The sequence below is a fragment of the Chiloscyllium plagiosum genome, unplaced genomic scaffold (assembly GCF_037043375.1).
Source record: "Chiloscyllium plagiosum isolate Xiang-an unplaced genomic scaffold, Cpla_swu_hap1 HiC_scaffold_11, whole genome shotgun sequence".
NCBI lineage: Eukaryota > Metazoa > Chordata > Chondrichthyes > Orectolobiformes > Hemiscylliidae > Chiloscyllium > Chiloscyllium plagiosum.
Genome location: NW_028270149.1, coordinates 22,823,338 through 22,844,036, shown reverse-complemented (window position 1 = coordinate 22,844,036; position 20,699 = coordinate 22,823,338). Strand labels below are relative to the sequence as shown.

The 20,699-nt window shown below is 42.6% G+C and overlaps 1 protein-coding gene across 5 annotated transcripts in view; it reads right to left on the bottom strand.

The window, feature by feature from the left end:
- Positions 1–20,699, bottom strand: part of eda (ectodysplasin A) — a 341,742-nt gene that overhangs the window by 143,277 nt on the left and 177,766 nt on the right. For 4 of the 5 annotated variants that reach the window (XM_087991893.1, XM_087991894.1, XM_043705039.2 and 1 more), the window contains exon 2: positions 9,708–9,864. In XM_087991893.1, the coding sequence (XP_087848019.1) occupies positions 9,708–9,864 (157 nt within the window). The remainder of the gene's footprint in view (positions 1–9,707; positions 9,865–20,699) is intronic. The other variant, XM_087991896.1, reaches the window with a different exon arrangement.

Sequence of the window (20,699 nt, the reverse complement as noted above, 5' to 3'; positions counted from 1 at the left end):
TCTGCACAGGAATAGTGTAAGTAGAGTGCACAGGAACAGTGTAAGAAGAGTGCACAGGAAAAGTGTAAGGAGACTGCACTGGAATAGTACAAGGAGAGTGCACAGGGACAGTGTAAGGAGATTGTACAGGAACAGTGTAAGGGGACTGCTCCAGAACTGTGTAAGGAGAGAGCACAGGAACAGTGTATAGAGATTGCACAGGAGTAGTGTATGGAGAGTGCACAGGAACAGTGTGTGGAGAGTGCACAGGAACAGTGTATAGAAAATGCACAGGAACAGCGTTAGGAGAGTGCACAGGAATAGTGTAAGGTGATTGCACAGGAACAGTGTAAGGAGACTGCACAGGAACAGTGTATAGAGAGTGCACAGGAACAGCGTTAGGAGATGGCACAGGAACAGTGTAAGGAGACTGCACAGGAACAGTGTATGGAGCGAGCACAGGAACAGTGTATGGAGACTGCACAGGAACAGTGTAAGGAGACTGCTCAGGAACAGTGTAAGTAGAGTGCACAGGAACAGTGTAAGGAGACTGCACAGGAACAGTGTATAGTGAGTGCACAGGAATAGTGTAAGGTGATTGCACAGGAACAGTGTAAGGAGACTGCACAGGAACAGTGTATAGAGAGTGCACAGGAACAGTGTACGGAGAGTGCACAGGAACAGCGTTAGGAGACTGCACAGGAACAGTGTAAGGAGAGTGCCCAGAAAAATAATAGGAGACTGCACAGGAAGATTGTATGGAGAGTGCAGAGGAACAGTGTTTGAGAGTGCACAAGAACATTGTATGGAGAGTGGAGAGGAACAGTCTAAGGAGAGTGCACAGGAACAGTGTGAGGAGACTGCACAGGAACAGTGTGAGGAGAGTGCACAGGAACAGAGTAGGAGGGAGCACAGGATCCGTGTAAGTAGAGTGCACAGGAACAGTGTAAGGAGACTGCACCGGAAAGGTGTAAGGAGACTGCACAGGAAAAGTGTAAGGAGAGTGCACAGGAACAGCGTATGGAGACTGCACAGGAACTGTGCAAGGAGAGTGCACAGGAACATTGTAAGGAGAGTGCAACGAACAGTGTATGGAGAGTGCACAGGAACAGTGTAAGAAGAGTGCACAGGAAAAGTGTAAGGAGGCTGCACAGGAATAGTGTATGGAGAGTGCACAGGAAAAGTGTAAGGAGAGTGCACAGGAACAGTGTAAGGAGATTGCACAGGAACAGTGTAAGGAGACTGCTCAGGAACTGTGCAAGGAGAGTGCACAGGAACAGTGCATAGAGATTGCACAGGAATAGTGTATGGAGAATGCACAGGAATGTTGCATAGAGATTGCACAGGAATTGTGTATGGAGACTGCACAGGAAAAGTGTATGGAGAGTGCACAAGAACCATGTATGGAGAGTGCACAGGAACAGTGTTAGGAGACTCCATAGGAACAGTGTGAGGAGAGTGCACAGGAACTGTGTAAGGAGACTGCACAGGAACAGTGTAAGGAGAGTGCACAGGAATTGTGTATATGAGTGCACAGGAATTGTGTAAGGCAAGTGCACAGGAGCAGTGTACACAGAGTGGACGGGGAAAGTGTGAGGAGAGTGCACAGGAACAGCATATGTAGAGAGCAAAGGAACAGTGTAGGGAGACTGCAGAGAAAGAGTGCATGGAGACTGCACAGGAACAGTGTATAGAGAGTGCACAGGAATTGTGTATAGTGAGAGTGCACAACAAAAGTGTAAGGAGAATGCACAGGAACATTGTAAGTAGAGTGCACAGGAGCAGTGTACACAGAGTGCACACGAACAGTGTGAGGAGAGTGCACAGGAACAGTGTGAGGAGAGTGCACAGGAACAGTGTAAGGAGACTGCACAGGAACAGTGTGAGGAGAGTGCGCAGTAACAGTGTGAGGAGAGTGCACAGGAACAGTTTAAGGAGACTGCACAGGAACAGTTTAAGGAGACTGCACAGGAACAGTGTATGGAGACTGCACAGGAAAAGTGTAGGGAGAGTGCACAGGTACATTGTAAGGAGAGTGCACAGGAACAGTGTGAGAAGAGTGCACAGTAACAGTGTAAGGAGAGTGCACAGGAATTGTGTAAGGCGAGTGCACAGGAGCAGTGTACACAGAGTGCACGTGAAAAGTGTGAGGAGAGTGCACAGGAACTGCATATGTAGACAGCAAAGGAACAGTGCAGGGAGACTGCAGAGGAAGAGTGCATGGAGACTGCACAGGAACAGTGTGTCGAGAGTGCACAGGAATTGTATATAGTGTGAGTACACAGCAAAAGTGTAAGGAGAATGCACAGGAACATTGTAAGTAGAGTGCACAGGAGCAGTGTACACAGAGTGCACAGGAACAGTGTGAGGAGAGTGCACAGGAACAGCGTGAGAAGAGTGCACAGTAACAGTGTAAGGAGGCTGCACAGGAACCGTGTATGGAGACTGCACAGGAACCGTGTATGGAGACTGCACAGGAACAGTGTAAGGAGAGTGCACAGGAACAGTGTTTGGAGAGTGCACAGGAATTGTGTATAGTGAGTGCATAGGAATAGTATAAGGCGAGTACACAGGAGCAGCATATGTAGACAGCAACGGAACAGTGTATGGAGACTGCACAGAAATAGAGTAAGTTGACTGCACAGGAACAGTGTGAGGAGAGTGCACAGGAACAGTGTATAGAGACTGCACAGGAATTGTGTATGGAGACTGCACAGGAACAATGTATAGAGAGTGCACAGGAACATTATAAGGGGAGTGCAGAGGAAAAATGGATGGAGAGTGCACAGGAACAGTGTAAGGAGACAGCACAGGAACAGTGTATGGAGGCTGCACAGGAAAAGAGTACGGAGAGTGCACAGGAACAGTGTAAGGAGACTGCACAGGAACAGTGTATGGAGGCTGCACAGGAACAGAGTACGGAGAGTGCACAGGAACAGTGTGAGGAGAGTGCACAGGAACAGTGTAAGGAGACTGCACAGGAACAGTGTGAGGAGAGTGCACAGTAACAGTGTGAGGAGAGTGCACAGGAACAGTTTAAGGAGACTGCACAGGAACAGTTTAAGGTGACTGCACAGGAACAGTGTATGGAGACTGCACAAGAAAAGTGTAGGGAGACTGCACAGGTACATTGTAAGGAGAGTGCACCGGAGCAGTGTACACAGAGTGCACAGGAACAGTGTGAGGAGAGTGCACAGGAACAGTGTGAGAAGAGTGCACAGTAACAGTGTAAGGAGGCTGCACAGGAACCGTGTATGGAGACTGCACAGGAACAGTGTTTGGAGAGTGCACAGGAATTGTGTATAGTGAGTGCACAGGAATAGTATAAGGCGAGTACACAGGAGCAGCATATGTAGACAGCAACGGAACAGTGTATGGAGACTGCACAGAAATAGAGTAAGTTGACTGCACAGGAACAGTGTGAGGAGAGTGCACAGGAACATTGTATAGAGACTGCACAGGAATTGCGTATGGAGACTGCATAGGAACAATGTATAGAGAGTGCACAGGAACAGTATAAGGGGAGTGCAGAGGAAAAATGTATGGAGAGTGCACAGGAACAGTGTAAGGAGACTGCACATGAACAGAGTAAGAAGGCTGCACAGGAACAGTATAAGGGGAGTGCAGAGGAAAAATGTATGGAGAGTGCACAGGAACAGTGTAAGGAGACTGCACAGGAACAGAGTAAGGAGAGTGCACAGGAGCAGTGTACGGAGAGTGCACAGGAACAGTGTAAGAAAACTGCACAGGAACAGTGTGAGGAGAGTGCACAGTAACAGTGTTCGGAGAGTGCACAGGAACAATGTAAGGAGACTGCACATGAACAGTTTAAAGAGACTGCACAGGAACAGTGTATGGTGAGTGCATAGGAAGAGTGTAAGGAGTGTGTACAGGATCAGTGTAAGGACAGTGCACAGGAACAGTGCATGGAGAGTGCACAGGAACAGTGGAAGGAGACTGCACAGGAACAGTGTATGGAGAGTGCAGAGGAACAGTGTAAAGAGACTGTATAGGAACAGTGTAATGAGTCTGCACAGGAACAGTGGAAGGTGAGTGCACAGGAACAGTGTAAGGAGGCTGCACAGGAACGCTGTCAGGAGTCTGCCCAGGAACAGTGTATGGACAGTGCTCAGGAACTGTGTATGGAGAGTGCACAGGAACAGTGTATTGAGTCTGCACAGGAATAGTGTAAGTAGAGTGCACAGGAACAGTGTATAGTGGGCGCACAGGAACAGTGTATGAAGACTGCCCAAGAACAGTGTAAGGAGACTGCACAGGAACAGTGCAAGGAGAGTGCACAGGAACATTGTAAGAAGAGTGCAAAGAACAGTGTAAGAAGAGTGCACAGGAACAGTGTAAGAAGAGTGCACAGAAACAGTGTAAGGAGAGTGCACAGGAACAGTGTATGGAGAGTGCACAGGAACAGTGTATGGAGACTTCACAGGAACAGTGCAAGGAGAGTGCACAGGAACAGTGTAAGGAGACTGCACAGGAACAGTGCAAGGAGAGTGCACAGGAACAGTGTAAGGAGACTGCACAGGAGCAGTGTATGGAGAGTGCACAGGAACAGTGCAAGGAGACTGCTCAGGAACAGTGTAAGTAGAGTGCACAGGAACAGTGTAAGGAGAGTGCACAGGAACAGTGTGAGGAGAGTGCACAGGAACAGTGTATGGAGAGTGCACAGGAACAGTGTAAGAAGAGAGGACAGGAAGAATGTAAGGAGAGTGCACAGGAATTGTGTGAGGAGAGTGCACAGGAACAGTGTAAGGAGACTGCACAGGAACAGTGTAAGGAGATTGCACAGGAACAGTGCAAGGAGACTGCTCAGGAACAGTGTAAGAAGAGTGCACAGGAAGAGTGTAAGGAGAGTGCACAGGAATTGTGTGAGGAGAGTGCACAGGGACAGTGTAAGAAGACTGCACAACAACTGTGCAAGGAGAGTGCAAAGAACAGTGTATGGAGAGTGCGCAGGAACAGTGTGAGAAGAGTGGACAGGAACAGTGGAAGTAGAGTGCACAGGAACAGTGTAAGGAGACTGCACAGGAACGCTATCAGGAGTCTGCCCTGGAACAGTGTATGGAGAGTACACAGGAACTGTGTATGGAGAGTGCACAGGAACAGTGTAAGGAGAGTGCACAGGAGCAGCATATGTATGGAGAGTGTATAGGAAGATTGTAAGGACAGTGTAGAGGAACAGTGTAAGGAGAGTGCTCAGGAACAGTGTATGGAGAGTGCACCTGAACAGTGTAAGAAGAGTGCACAGTAACAGTGTGAGGAGAGTGCCTAGGAACAGTGTAAGGAGAGTGTAAGCACTGTGATGGTGAAAAGTGTATTTGTGAGATCTCTGGTTTAACATTAAGTAAAGGCAGTTTGAAAAGAATGAAGATAGGTTTGAATAAAGTGCATTTGGAAAATAGCGTATATGTGGTTTGGTAGAGGTGCCATGCAGACATTTGAAGGGGATATTTCATAATTCTTGGCAAAGGTTTAATTCATTCAGAAAGAAAGGCATCAATGACTTTAGGATTTCTTCAGACATTTTCATGCCTTTTCAAGGTTAGTGGAGCCATTCACACATGGGGTGGATTTGCTTTCATCATTTGCTCCATGACTGAATTTTCCACAGCTCTTTGAGATCTTTCCAGAGCAATGCTCTTGTGAACTGTAAACCCTGCTTTTTGTGATATGGTTGGAAATGTGTATGGATCACAAACACAGCTGAATATTTGGTATACCAACATGCTCGAAGACTTGGACAGCATGCAGGCATGGATTGATAAACAGCAAGCAACATTCGTGTGACAACTGCAGATATTCACCATTTCCAACCCTGAAACTAACAAATGTATGGTTTGCACTATCATGGTTCCAATTTCATGAACAGCCATCGCAAAATCTAAGGTGAAATCAAACATCAATTTGTCTCTGACTTCCCAATAAAGGGGTCAACATGGACGAGTTGTTTTTGTGCTGTACATCTCTACGACTCTGACTAAAATAGAGAAAACAGGACCAAATTCTAAGGAACATCAAGCATACTAGATCAGTGAAATGTAGGTTCTTATGCAGACAAACGTTTGAGATTAGATGAGGATCTGCAGTTAACACCCTGTCCAAGAAGGAAGCATCAATATCATAGAATCACAGTGTGAAAAGAGGTCCTTTGGCTCATTGCATTCGTACCAGTCATCAAATATCGATCTACGTTAGTTTCAAGGTGTTAGAAGGGAGTCCTCAGAAATGGAAGCCACATTCTCTTGTGCTTTATAGAAATGATGAGTTGTTGAGGAGAAAATAAACATTTACAGCAACGGTAAACATTCTGCATGTTAAAATTGTGCGAAACATTTCCCACAAAGGGTCAGCCACTCCTTCTCCTCTACAGAGTCAATGTCAGAGGTTTCTGATACTCTATGTCAGCATGATTAAGGAGACACCATGTGGCCAGAATAACTAATAACATCTTTGAAACTAAATCTTTCTCATTTGTAGCTTAGATTCAGAAAACTCAGTTGACTCTTGACTGATGTGTGGACTGTGAGTTCTTCCTTTGGTAACTAGTTACTTAATCCTTCTCCTCTCTTTTTCTTGACGTAAACATGGAAAAGAACGTATGAAGCAAATACAGAGAATTCTGGAGAAATACAGAAGTGAAAAAGAATTGTGTTATTCTTGAAATATTAACCCTGCATCTCTCTCTAGATCTGCTGATTTTCTCCAGCGTTTCTCTGTGTTTATTTCAGATTTCCAGCAATGACAACATTTTGCTTTTACTATAAGAATAATGTCTTATAATTCCAAACATCCTGGAGGAAGGTCTTTAAAGTTAGGTGACTGTGATCACCATTAAGGCACATGGAGTGTCAAGATACTTTGCAAGAGCAAATAAGGATATAATATCAATATTACACATCTGCTTATTCTTATATATGACAGCACAGTCTGAAATGAATAACAAGACAATGTTTTGTTAAGAAGATGACAGAATAATGCTCATAAGCAGTAACAGAGAAGAGATAAGACAGTCTGGATTAATATTCAGGAGCTTCAGTGTGTTATGAGGCAGTGACATGTCAAATTATTGTGATAGAAAAACATGACACGGCACCATATTTCTGAAGGCTTTAAGGGCAGATCTCTGGAACATAAATCTGGTGGGAGGGCTAGGAATTAAGCTGGGTTCCACTTCTACTGCACCCCGGCTCCCATTCTGGTTTGGAATAGAATTTCTAGATTTTGGGTTTACGTAGAGATATAGAAAATCCAGAAGTAATCCATTCAGCCCTTTGGGACTGCTCTGCTATTCACTCTGTCCTTGGCTGATCATCCAACTCAATTTGCCTGTTCCTCTTTTTCCCCTAGCTGCTTTGATTCCTTTCGCCTTCAGTGCAATATCCAACTTCGTTATGATATCACACAACATTTTCATCTGTGGACGAGAATTCCACAGACTCACCACTCCTTGAGTGAAGAAATTTTTCCTCAGTCCAAAATGGTTTACTCCATATCTTTAGACTGTGACTCCTAGTTCTGGGTACCTCTGCCATAAGAAACATCCTTCCTGCAAATACCTTGTCCCGTCCTGTTGGAATTTTATAAGCTTCTATGTGTTTCCCCTCATATTTCTGACCTCCAGTAAATATATTTCTAACTAATCCAGCCTCTCCTCATACATCAGTCCTGCCATCCCAGGAATCAATCTGGTAAACTAGTGGATGGCACGGTAGCTCAGTGCTTAGTACTGCTGCTTCACAGTGCCAGGGACTCGGTTTGATTCCTGCCTTGGGCGACTGTTCGTGTGGAGTTTGTGCATTCTCCCTCTGTCTGTGTGGGTTTCATCCCACAATCCAAAGATGTGCAGGTCAGGTGAATTGGCCATGCTAAATTGCCCATAGCGTTAGGTGCATGAGTTAGGGATAAATATAGGGTAGGGGAATGGGTCTGGGTGGGTTACTCTTTGGAGGGTTGGTGTGGACTTGTTGGGCCGAAGGGCTTGTTTCCATACTGGAGGGAATATAATCTAAACCTTTACTGCGTTCCCTCCATAGTAAAAACATCCTTCCTCAGATAAGCAGACCAACACTGCACACAATATTGCAGGAGTGGCCTTACCAGGGACTTGTGCTATTGTAGCAAGACATTCCTGTTCCGTTAATGAATGTCCAGTCCCCATATAAAGGAGGCCAATGTGCTGCACTTCCAGAGGGAAGAACTTGAATATTTATAAGTATATGACTACAATTAGAATCATGGCAACTATTCCCAAACCTTTCTACCTTCAGAATGCTGATTTTCCCTGCATTGTTACCAGACCAAGCACTCGATTCCTTTTTTTCAGACATACAATTAAGAGTGCTGAAGGAATAGGTGACAGATGCACTTGAGAAAAATCTTGCCGCGACTTTTGAGATTGTTGCTAGCTGGATACTGAATAACCATGCATGACCTTGTGAGATTGGGTGGTGCTAACAATGCATGGACACCACCATCCTTGACTGTCACATTTTCATGCCTAATTTATAATGTGTAGAGCCTACTAGACAAGCATAGAATAGAAAGAGTCCTGAAGAACAATTGATCAGAATTAAATGAGCAAACTTAAAACAACCCTTGGCATAAAACTGCTGAGATCAAACTTGTTGAAAAAATTAGAACATCTGTCTACAGAAAGCTCAGAATAATAAGATAGCTCAAGATGTTTGAGGGGTTAGAGGTGTTCTTATGAAGCTCTCAGAAACAGTTCACAGTGATGCCTAACAACAGTAGAATATGATCAAAATCAAATTTTCATGAACTTTAAATCACACTGCACTAGAGGTTTTTTTCTTTCAGAGGTTTGCAAGTCTTTTGAATTCTCTTCCACAACATGCAGTGGATACGGAATCTTCAAACATTTTTAAGGCAGTGATAATTAGATGCTTGATTACCAAGGGGATGAGAGATTACTAGGGCGATGCGAAGATAGGATGAAGATGAAAGTCACATCAGTCATGATCTTACTGAATGGTAAGTGGTGCTTAAAGGGCTGAGTGGCCTAACCTTGTTCCTTGTTGTCTTCTGAACAGATGTGGCATTGCAATTACTACGAGAAGTGAACTCTCTACTGCCTTGACACTTGGTTTGAGGTCACATTATTGCTTGATGCATGAGTGATTTGTTACATCATGAAATATAACATTTGATGAACTAAATGACATAATCTTCTGATTTATTTGACCGACCATTGGTCGAGTGCATGAATCACTGGTATATCAGCAATATCACAGTGGTTATTACAATGTGGAATGTTACCTACAAGTAGATGCTGAACAGAGTTCATGCATTATTTGAAAGGAAAACCTGTTTTGTATCTAAAATGGACAAATAAAAAAAAAACATATGGAGAAAGACAGAACAAATGATAATACAACAAATAGCTCAATTTATCAAACTAGTGATCCTGTTCTCTGTGTACCTCTGTCCATTTTGCATGCAAGGAATAAACAAGGGATCATGCTGATGATGTGGATTGGGAAAGACAATGGTTTAAAGTAAATGCTCAACCACATAGCATATTTTTAAAATTTTACAGTTAATGGATCCTCATTAAAACACAAAAGCAACATAAAATATATATTCAGTATTTATAATTTTTACATTGCAAGTTTAATAAAGGACTCATTGGAAAAATTTTAAAGGTCTCCAGATAGCTCATAGGTTACAGCTTTACTTTAAAGCAAAATCCATACCTGTACCCACGTTCACACCTCTATCCCCTTTAACTGCTTGTTCACCTCTCTCTCCTGGTTCTTTGTTTTGACTTCGTTTCGCCCGATGAACCACTTCTGCTCGATCTTCATGAGGAAGTGCTTGAGTATCTGTGGTGAAGTAATTTAACCGAGGCATCTGGAGAAACAAGAATCAGAGTGACATAATTAGTAAAATACTGAAAACCTCATTTGCAGGTTTGTTTTGCAAGTGAGATTGTTCATTTCCACACTGCCTTGGCAGACATCCCTGAGCTGACGTGCTTACATGCTAGATTTCATCTTCATCCCAACCTGCTGAAACTCATCTACATTGGCAATGCTGACTGCTAGCAACTGGGAGTGTCAGTAAATATTACTCTGTTGCGATCCCCCAATTCCTAAGACTCAAAAATATATCTTGGCTCCCCAAAACCTACAAAAGACTCCCATCTTCTCCACCATGCAATCTGCCTAATCCTACACCTTTTCACAAAGATAATCTTCACTTGCCTAATGCTCGAAGTCAAAGTTTAACTGAACTTTTCTTCCTTTAGTTGATATTTCTAGCTTCACCAGCTCCCAAATTGCCTTGAACAAACAGAAGGTGCCAACTCAGGGTGGCATGGAGCCTCTGTGATTAGCACTGCTACCTCACAGTGCCAGGGACCCAGGTTCTATCCCACCCTCGGGTGACTGATTGTATGGAGTTTGCACGTTTTCCCCATGTCTATGGGGATTTCCTTCGGATGCTCGCACATTCCAGAGATGTGCTGGTTAGGTGAATTGGCCATGTGAAATTACCCATTGTCTCTAGGGATGTGCAGGCTAAGTGGATTAGCCATTGGAAATGTAAGTTTATAGGGTGCGTCTGGGTGGGATCCTCTTTGGAACGTCAGTGTGGGCTTGCTGGGCCAAATGGCTTGTTTCCACAGGGAAGGGATTCTATGATTTTAACTTATGGAAACTGACCTTAAAATTGCAACGTCACCACTATAATTAATCCTAGATTCATTTCTCTCAATCTTCTGCTGATGCTTAATCTGATCCTTAATAGTTTCTGCGTTTGCCTTTGCACTTGCACATATTTATTATAGCGCCTCACTGGTCCTTGAATTCTAGGTCAGTCTTAGACGATAATTTGTCATTGAACTTTGCCAACAAAATACAACTCGCTTTGATGACTGCACCCTTTTGCATCTGATTGCATCATTAATCATTATCCAGTATTGCTGTGTCATTGGACCCTTCCGACTACTCTATCCAACTGTGCTGTCATAGAGTCATAAAGATGTACAGCATGGAAACAGACTCTTCGGTCCAAACTGTCCATGCTGACCAGATATCCCAACCCAATCTAGTCCCACTTGCCTGCACCCAGCCCATATCCCTCCAAACCCTTCCTATTCACATACCCATCCAAATGCCTCTTAAATGTTCCAATTGTACCAGCGTCCATCACATCCTCTGGCAGCTCATTCCATACACGTACCACCCTCTGCATGAAAAAGTTGCCCCTTAGGTCTCTTTTATATCTTTCTCCTCTCACCCTAAACCTATGCCCTCTCGTTCTGTACTCCCTGATCCCAGGGAAAAGACTTTGTCTATTTATCCTATCCATGCCCCTCATAATTTTGTAAACCTCTATGAAGTCACCCCTCAGCTTCCGATGCTCCAAGGAAAACAGTCCCAGCCTGTTCAGCCTCTCCCTGTAGCTCAGATCCTCCAACCCTCCTCCTCCTTCCTACAGTCTGACTTATTCGGTGTTAGCTCATGCAGGCAACTGAGGTTTTCCCTGCTGGCTGGAGAGACGCATATCTCTTTCATATGATAAGTGGGATCTATTGGGATAAAGAGGGTGAAACTCTGTCATTGAAAGGAGCTGACTAAACACAGAGGCCTGTGGCTCCCCACTGTAGGCAACACCAGTGAATGGGATAGCAGACAACGGTAATTCAGCCAGGGTGGCCGAGAGAGCACAGATGACTGATGAGGGAGGGTCAGATGGGGTAACGGAATTGGGATGAAGGTAGAGATTGGGGGAGGATGTCATGATAACAAGGGCAGGTCTCTTGCTGAGCCCTCATTTTTTTGACATTGTGTTGAGGCAACCTTGACTGAGATGTACCCCTACCCTCCAAATCTCTTCCTGGGAGTGGCTTTAAGGCTAGGTGTTGGCAACGAGGCCACTCACTGCTGAATATCAACAGTGGCTCAATGGTATCAGCAACTGATACCATGTTCCTCAAAGACTGTCTGCTAGCTTTATCACCTTAGTCTTAATCTAATTTGAGGTGTCATGATATGGAGGTGCCAGTGTTGGACTGGCATGGACAAAGTTAAAAATCTCACAACACCAGGTTATAGTCCAACAGGTTTAATTGGAAGCACTAGCTTTTGAGGCAGTGCCTCAAAAGCTAGTGCTTCCAAATAAACCTGTTGGACTATAACCTGGTGTTGTGAGATTTTTAACCTAATTCAAGGTGAGAAGTTAGGGGAAATCTCAAACTGTATGCGACATACCCTATTTAATGCCTCCTGCCTCCAAACTTACCAGGGTCAAAGTTATTAACTCACTCTGACACACAGCTACATGCCCACCACAATCCCTGGTCCATCTGTCACAATTCTCCTACTAACACCATCCCTTTTCTGCTTCAAGGCAGGTTTTTTTTTTCCATTAGATTGTATGGTAATAATTTTCCTTGTTCATATTTGAAGCCATTGTCCTCAATATTCCAAGTCTATAAAAAGAATCCAGATTTCTACCATCTGCCAGTCAAATTGAAAAGTGTTAATTCAGCACAGATTGTGTCAGAAACCAAAGAACTCCAGGCATGAGTGAAATAATTACTTGCTACTTTAACCATCTGAACCCCAACATGCAGTCCTCTTCACACTGGATGGAGTGTGAAACCTGGGTCTCAAAACTGATTTCAAGGCAACCCATTTTCAAATGTTTGATTCTCAATCAGCACTGGTTGTTGACATAATTAAAGTTAAAACAAAAACACACAACACCAGGTTATAATCCAACAGGTTTATTTGGAAGTACAAGCTTTCGGAGCGTTGCTCCTTCATCATGTTAACATCATGGACAACCATTCCAGAAGTCAAGGCTGCCACAAGGCTATTTGTTAACTTGGATGAGCCTTCTTTCTCTCTCCAATACTCCAGGATACATTTGTAGAAGTGATAAGACAGTGGTGAGGTGCAAGCAAGGTCAAAAGGTAAGCAAGTTGCAGGATCTCAGGAATGAGCTTAGAAAGGGAGGTAACGTGGAGATTCACTTTCTATGAGGCGAGATCAAGCAGTAGATGAAAGTTATAAACAGTACGTTTATCTTGATTTACCTTAATACATAAAAAAAGCTGCAGATTGTTCAAAAAATTTGAATGATTAAAAAAATGTTATACATATTGTTACGCCTGAGGAGTGAGTAATCTTTCTCTAATCCTATTTCTCTATCGGTGAAAACATAAAGGTAATAGTTTTATCCAGTTGCCTATAAGGGCAATCATATGTTTTTGCTACATTAGACTTAAAAATTAAAAAAAAACTAAATATGCTGAAACACACACAAATAAACAAACAAACACACACAATATGTAAAAGGAAAACATGGATTGCTTTTACAGGATATCATTTTGGGAAAAACACACTTTTGGCAAATAAGTCTTAGTTCTTGAAGGTTTAAAGGTTAGTATTTGAAACAAAAACTGATAATGCTGGAAAACTGTGCAAATCTACCAGCCTCTTTGGAGAGAAAGCAGGGAGACTCTTCAGAACAGGTTTGAGATGTTCAAATAGAAGCCATGAGTTGCGAGAATTGTCTCTGGGATCTTGGCAATTGTAGTTTGTTCTGGAAACACAGCATTGAGAACTCTTTCGGTTACTCTTTAAAAGGACAATAAAATTTCAGGAACAGGGTACATGAGCTGAGGAACCTGTTCCCCAATTGAAAAATCCAGCCATCTCCAAGCTAGCAAAACATTATCCACACAATACACCCATTAAAACCAAGTACAACTAGGGTGGCATGATGGTTCAATGGTTAGTACTGTTACCTCACAATGCCAGGGACCTGGGTTTGATTCCTGCCTCGGGCAACTGTCTGTGTGGAGTTTGCATGTTCTCCCTGTTTCTGTGTGGGTTTCCTCCCACAATCCAAGGCCAGGTGAATTGACCATAGTGTTAGGTGTATTAGTTAGGGGTAAATGTAGGGGAATGGGTCTGGGTGGGTTACTCTTCAGAGGGGTATAGTGTGGACTTGTTGAGCCGAAAGGAATCTAAATCTGAAATAAAAAGTGTTTCTCCCTTAAGTGAGTTCAAGCAACCAAGACTAGCAATTATCTGGAATCATGTTGGATTCTAAGAAATGCCTTGTTAGAAAAAGTTCAAAGTGTCTTTTAAAACAAAAACCCAAGTATCTCCATAATCCTTCAGATTCAAGTCCACAAAAAATATTAAATATAAACCCATTATAACCATGTTACAAAGTCAAATGTTACCAGTAAAGCACCCACAGAACAAACTAATGGAACAGAGTAGCACCACTCTAACAATATCCCATGCAAACAAATCATGCAGTCCAATGTCTCATATAACATTGGGAAATGATGTTGGAACAATAGCACTGGTGCTCAAACTTTTGCAATAAGTTATATAAATGTACATATAAATATTTAATTCTGATCACTGCACATGTATTAAATATCTAGACACTTCACTGAATTTATAAATTGCTAAACAGAAACAGGAAGTCTAAGATTGGTGTCTTGCACACATCAGGACTGAAATGCAAGAAAATCAATTTTAGAAATGAACAGCAATTTATACAGCATGAAAAGTTAGAATGCTGGTAGGAATTGCATGTCTTCACAGCCTCTGCCTTATTGAAAAAAATATTTTGCCCACAAAGAATTGGGTCTGTGCGTGAATATATGTAGATGCTATCAAATATAAATATAGTGAAGTGCAAGCACAACTGAGTCATCGATTAGTTTCTGATGTAATTTTTAAACACAATCCTTTATTTAGTAAATGTCATCTAACAGCAGAATCACATCTAATGATGAACAATGTGACCTGAGGTTTGCAAGCACAAGATGGTTCAGCATTGTCAGTACATTACCTCCTGCAGATAAGTCAAAGGTGTAGTGATTGTAATGCAGTCAGCCATGGGGTGCCTCACAGAATATGAGTTCCCTGATTGCAGCTGTTAATCTGGCCCAATCAGGGAGTCCTGGCTGACAGATAAGAACAGGCATGGCAGACATCCTGTTCACTCTGAGGGCTGGCTCTGAAGGTGCTGGATCATTGTCAAGGACTCTCCATGTGTAAATAAAGGGTGACTTAATGATGGGAAACTGGCTTCTGAGGAGTTTTTTCCAAAAAAAATGTGTTTGTGGTGACCATTATGCCAGTCACTAAGATATACAGTTTACATTTGCAACAGCACAACAGCACTGAAACTCATATACCACAATATTATGATCTACTGCTAAATATATATACAATGTTACAACATGATGCAGATACTCATCATTCTGGAGAGATACCAGCTTTCAATACTTAGGAAACATTTACCACGAAATGAAATTGATCCTCAGTGGCACTGAAATTATTTCAACGAGTAATTGGAAATTCAAATTTCTTGCCATGTGATCGCACCCAAGCAGTGAGTGGGCTATTTAATCATCAGTCGCAGTCAGAATAGGAATACTGTGCTTGACTGAGAATAAGAACATTTGAAGGAACCTGAAAAACAAATCTAACTTGGTCGGCAGTTAAGTGATCCAAACTGCGCATCTATCCGCTGCAATGGGATGAATGTTTACTGCTCATGCTGATGCTTGAGGAGAATTAAAACCCCACTAATAAAACCACAGCTCGCTAAACTCCCAGCTAGAGTACACCAGAAGTTTCATTTTCGAAGGTATGGAATTGATTGGGCAGCCCTGCATTGGTTGTGAAGTCACAACGAGGTAACGCCTCACTATGACTGGATTGGGAGTTTTTTTGCACTTGTTACTGCCAACTAATCATACGATGGATTTCTTAAAGAATGCTGAGTTTGAATTCTGATTTTTTAAAAAGTTTGTTTTGGCACCCTTGCTGCTCTATGTGACTGACAAGTTCAGTTAGTAGTCATGATGCCCCCTAATATTCCATTTTCCATCTTCCATTCTAATATGTTAGATGTGGAATGACATCATGTTACTGTGCATCCATAAAGGTGGTAAAATCAGTATAATGTTCTACACACTTAGAAGTTGCAAAACAGAACAGAACCTTAAAGGAGCATGTTGCCAATATATGTAAAGCTGTAGGTTTACCCTCAGGTTGTCCTTTATGGTATTTGTGCGAGCAATCTAAAAAGTGAAACACATTCAGTATGTTGCGGTTTATTTCAGAATTACTACAAACTAAAGAACTGGTGTTTACAAGTGAAATCATTTGTACTGCAAGAAAATAAATCTGCTTTAAATCAACCTTAGATCAGCGAGATTAGCGGGAAAAGAAATCCCACCGGGTAGCAACAGAAAATGCGAGATATGTTCAGCATATCATGCACCATTTGTGAAAAGAGAAAAGTAGAGAAATAGAGTAAATTTTAACCCCAAAAAACAGGTGGAATCACTTTTGGTGAGATGAGAACATTTTTAAAATCACAATTTCAACCCCAAACTCAGCCCTAGCCTGTGCTTAACAGAAATGGATCTTGGGACAATTAAAGATCCCTCTCCCAGGGGTTGGCCTTTTAAATATTACCATGTGGTTGGGAACATCCCATTAGACTTCCTTTACAAATTTATCGCAGGCGTCAGAATAGCTGGGATCTCATGGGAGGAGAGCTCAGCCCAAGGCCCTTACAGCGCTGCTTGTGGCTCGATTCAAGCAGGAATGCTTCGCATAGTTTCCCCTCCAAGACTGTCAATCCCAAATTTACATGCTCCTCTTGAATTGGTCTCCCAACTATCCACCTCTCCAAACAGAAGATTGGAGCCAACCGTTCACTGTATCATGGATTATAAATGCTGCAGGTGATTAAACTAAGGAACTGGCAAGTGTGGTGATAAGAATGAATAAGAGGTATGAATGAGAAGATGGTAGTAGAATACTAAAAATGGATTGGCAATCCACAGGTCCAGAAAATGCTGCAAATACTTCAGTTTAAATCCCACTTCAGAAGCTGGTGGAATTTAAGTTCATTTCATACATTCAGAACTTAAAAGCTAGGGGATGTAATAATGACCATAACACTCATCACTGGCTTTCATTTTTAAAAATCTAAATGTTTCATGGGTTAATTTTTAGGAAAGAAATCTACTAAACATAACATTGTGCCAGATCCACAGCAATGTGGTTGACTTGTAATTATCTTCTGAAATAACTTAGCAAACTATTCTGTTCATGGGCAATCTGGGATAGGCTACAAATTCTGCCCGCACCAGATACACACATTCTCTGAGAGAATAAAACCATCTTGATTATCTTTGGGGGTGGTACTTATGAAGCAATTTTGTTAACTTTCCCTCAAGAAATTAAATCATTTTAATAACTGGGGTAGAAGCCATTCAGAGGATAAGATTAAACATGTATATGGCCCAATGGGTTTAATGAGTTTCTTGAGCATTTTGTTGCTTTATGCTATTTTTATGCGACTTGATTACTATAATTGCCAGGATTAGCCCTGAAATATTAAATGCAATGTATTAAATTCACGAAGCAATTTTCTGATCATCTTTTTCATCCTCCCTGAGAATTCATTCCAATTTTTGTCTCGTTTCTTAGACCACCTTCGGTCTTGATTATGGGAAGGAGTAAAGGTTATAGATTATGGGTAATCCTCATTTAATTGATCTTGATAGTTGTGAAAAAGTGAGCAAACATGGTCTGTATTTGTGAAGGGGGTGGGGGGTGGAGGCAGAGAAGACAGATCTCCTGGGAATGTAGAGGTCTTGCTGAATTCATCAATAGATCTCATTATCTTTCTTTTGAAGAAAACATCCCTGGTTTTATGTTGCATCCCACTCAACAACCTACTTGATTGATGGATTTTTTTTGTTGTTACATGTACCAAGATAAAGGCTGCCCCCTCCACAGATCACTTCAGCTCTGATGAAGAGTTATATAGACTCGAAACATTAGCTGACTTTCTCTCTGTGGATGCTGCCTGACCTGCTGTGATCTTCAGCAGTTTTTGTTTTCAGGACAATGAAAATTGTTGTTTTGCATGCTATACAAGTAGATCGTAGCATACAAAGTGCATTGGTGTAGTGCACAGCACAGGATACCAGGCTAAAGCCATGGAGAAGGTGCAGAGAAAGATCAGAATTAACAGTGGAGAGGTATGTTCAAAAGTCTGATAGCAGATAGGAGACACTGTACTCGAATCTCCAAAAATGGAGGTGGTATTTCAATAATATCACTGCAAGCCTTATCCAAGGAAATACCCAATATCCAGCACAGTTAAAACAGAAAGAACAGCACTCAAAAATTTTTCATGCTCCCTCCACTTCTGCCTTCACTTCTCATTTGATGTGTTGGGATTAAAATTGCACTTTATACAGGTTAAATATTAGTAGAAAAAAAAGTGCCATCCAATGGCAAATTCCATCTAAAAGGATGGCATTTCAAGATTTGATTAGAATAGATCATAATAGGAAGTGTTCTGGGTAAATCATAAGTTACCTTTAATTCAGTTACTTATTAAGACATTTCACAAATGATCAAATATGAAGTGATGATTTAAATTTTATTGTCTATAACAACCAAAATAAGACCCCTCAAGTAAGTAAATAAAGCCTCACAACCCACCCTGGCTATTACGCAATTAATGGTGGAATCTGGCCAGGATTCCAATCAAAGATAGATTAGAGTGGTGCTGGAAAAGCACAGCAGGTCAGGCAGCATCCGAGGAGCAGGAAAATAAGAGCATAAGCCCTTTCGGGCTCGATTTTCCTGCTCCTTGGTTGCTGCCTGACCTGCTGTGCTTTTCCAGCACCACTCTAATCTTGACTTTGAGCTCCAGCATCTGCAGTCCTCACTTTCACCTTCCAATCAAAGATGTCTGCCTCCAAGCATTCAGGGTTCGAGAATTATGCGAAGTTGTTCTCCGGAGTTCTGCTAAAGGTGATGTTTTAGTGTTCGATTCTTACACAGATTTTTGTCCTTCAGGTCATTATTGATGATTCTTTAAGTTGGCGAGTTGTGAGAAGATTTGTAGCTCAGGTTGAGGTTCTGGATGTAGGTTTGCTCGCCGAGCTGGAAGGTTCATTTCCAGCCGTTTCGTCACCCAACTAAGTAACATCTTCAGTGGGCGTCATTCAAAGCAGTGTACATGATTCCTGCTTTCTATTTATATGTTTGGGTTTTTTTTGGGTTGAGGTGATGTTATTTTCTGTGGTGATGTCATTTCCTGTTCTTTTTCTCAGGGGGTGGTAGATGGGGTCTAACTCAATGTGTTTGTTGATAAGAGTTCCAGTTGGAGTTAGACCTCATCTATCACCCCCCTGAGAAAAAGAACAGGATATTACATCACCACAGGAAATAACGTCACCACAGGAAATAACATCACCAATCCAAAGAAACCCAAGCATATAAATAGAAAGCAGGAATCATGTACACTGCTTCGCCTGAGGCCCACTGAAGATGTTGCCTAGTAGGGTGACGAAACATCTAGGAATGAACCTCCCAGCTCAGCGAGCAAACCTACATCCAGATTCTTTAACTTCTTTCCTCCAAACTATTGCAAGTCTGCAGCTTGCCTTCTTATCAAAATTAGCTTCCTTGTTCCATTTGGCCTTAACTATCTATTTGAAGACTCAGTTTTCTTTCAGTTAACTCTTTAAATTCTTCTGCAGCACAATCAGTTATCCTCGGAGCAACAAAACATCCAGTTTATTAAGCATGTGTCAAAGCAATTTTGTTTATGTAATCTCACCAAGGCATGGCGAATTGCTTTCAGTCTCTATGTAACAGCTTGTTTCTTAACAATTTATTCCAGATAGTTATTGCTGCTTCTTTTGAGTATAACAGTTTATCTCTTGTTGATTCTTTCAATCCATGAACAGTTATTAAAGTTCTGAAGTCTATACTATCACAGAAAGCTGCCATAATGGAAGTTGCAAGTAATTTCAGATCCCTATTACCAAATATGTGTATCTAATCAATCAATTTGGAGTAGTGTTTAAAAAATTTCCTTCAGAAATCAACATATGACATTAGATTCTGGATCAGTGGTGCTGGAAGAGCACAGCAATTCAGGCAGCATCCGACGAGCAGCAAAATCGACGTTTCGGGCAAAAGCCCTTCATCAGGAATAAAGGCAGAGAGCCTGAAGCGTGGAGAGATAAGCTAGAGGAGGGTGGAGGTGGGGAGAAAGTAGCATAGTGTACAATAGGTGAGTGGGGGAGGAGATGAAGGTGATAGGTCAGGGAGGAGAGGGTGGAGTGGATAGGTGGAAAAGGAGCTAGGCAGGTCGGACAAGTCCGGACAGGTCAAGGGGACAGTGCGGGCTGGAAATTTGAAACTAGGATGAGGTGGGGGAAGGGGAAATGAGGAAGCTCATTGATGCCCTGGGGTTGAAGTGTTCCGAGGCAGAAGATGAGGCATTCTTCCTCCAGACGTCTGGTGGTGAGGGAGCGGCGGTGAAGGAGGCCCAGGACCTCCATGTCCTCGGCAGAGTGGGAGGGGGAGTTGAAATGTTGGGCCACGGGGCGATTTGGTTGATTGGTGTGGGTGTCTCAGAGATGGTCCCTATAGCACTTTGCTAGGAGGCGCATCGGGAGCAACGGATACAATAAATGATATTAGTGGATGTGCAGGTAAAACTTTGATGGATGTAGAAGGCTCCTTTAGGGCCTTGGATAGAGGTGAGGGAGGAGGTGTGGGCACAGGTTTTACAGTTCCTGCGGTGGCAGGGGAAAGTGCCAGGATGGGAGGGTGGGTCATGGGGGGGGCGTGGACCTGACCAGGTAGTCACGGAGG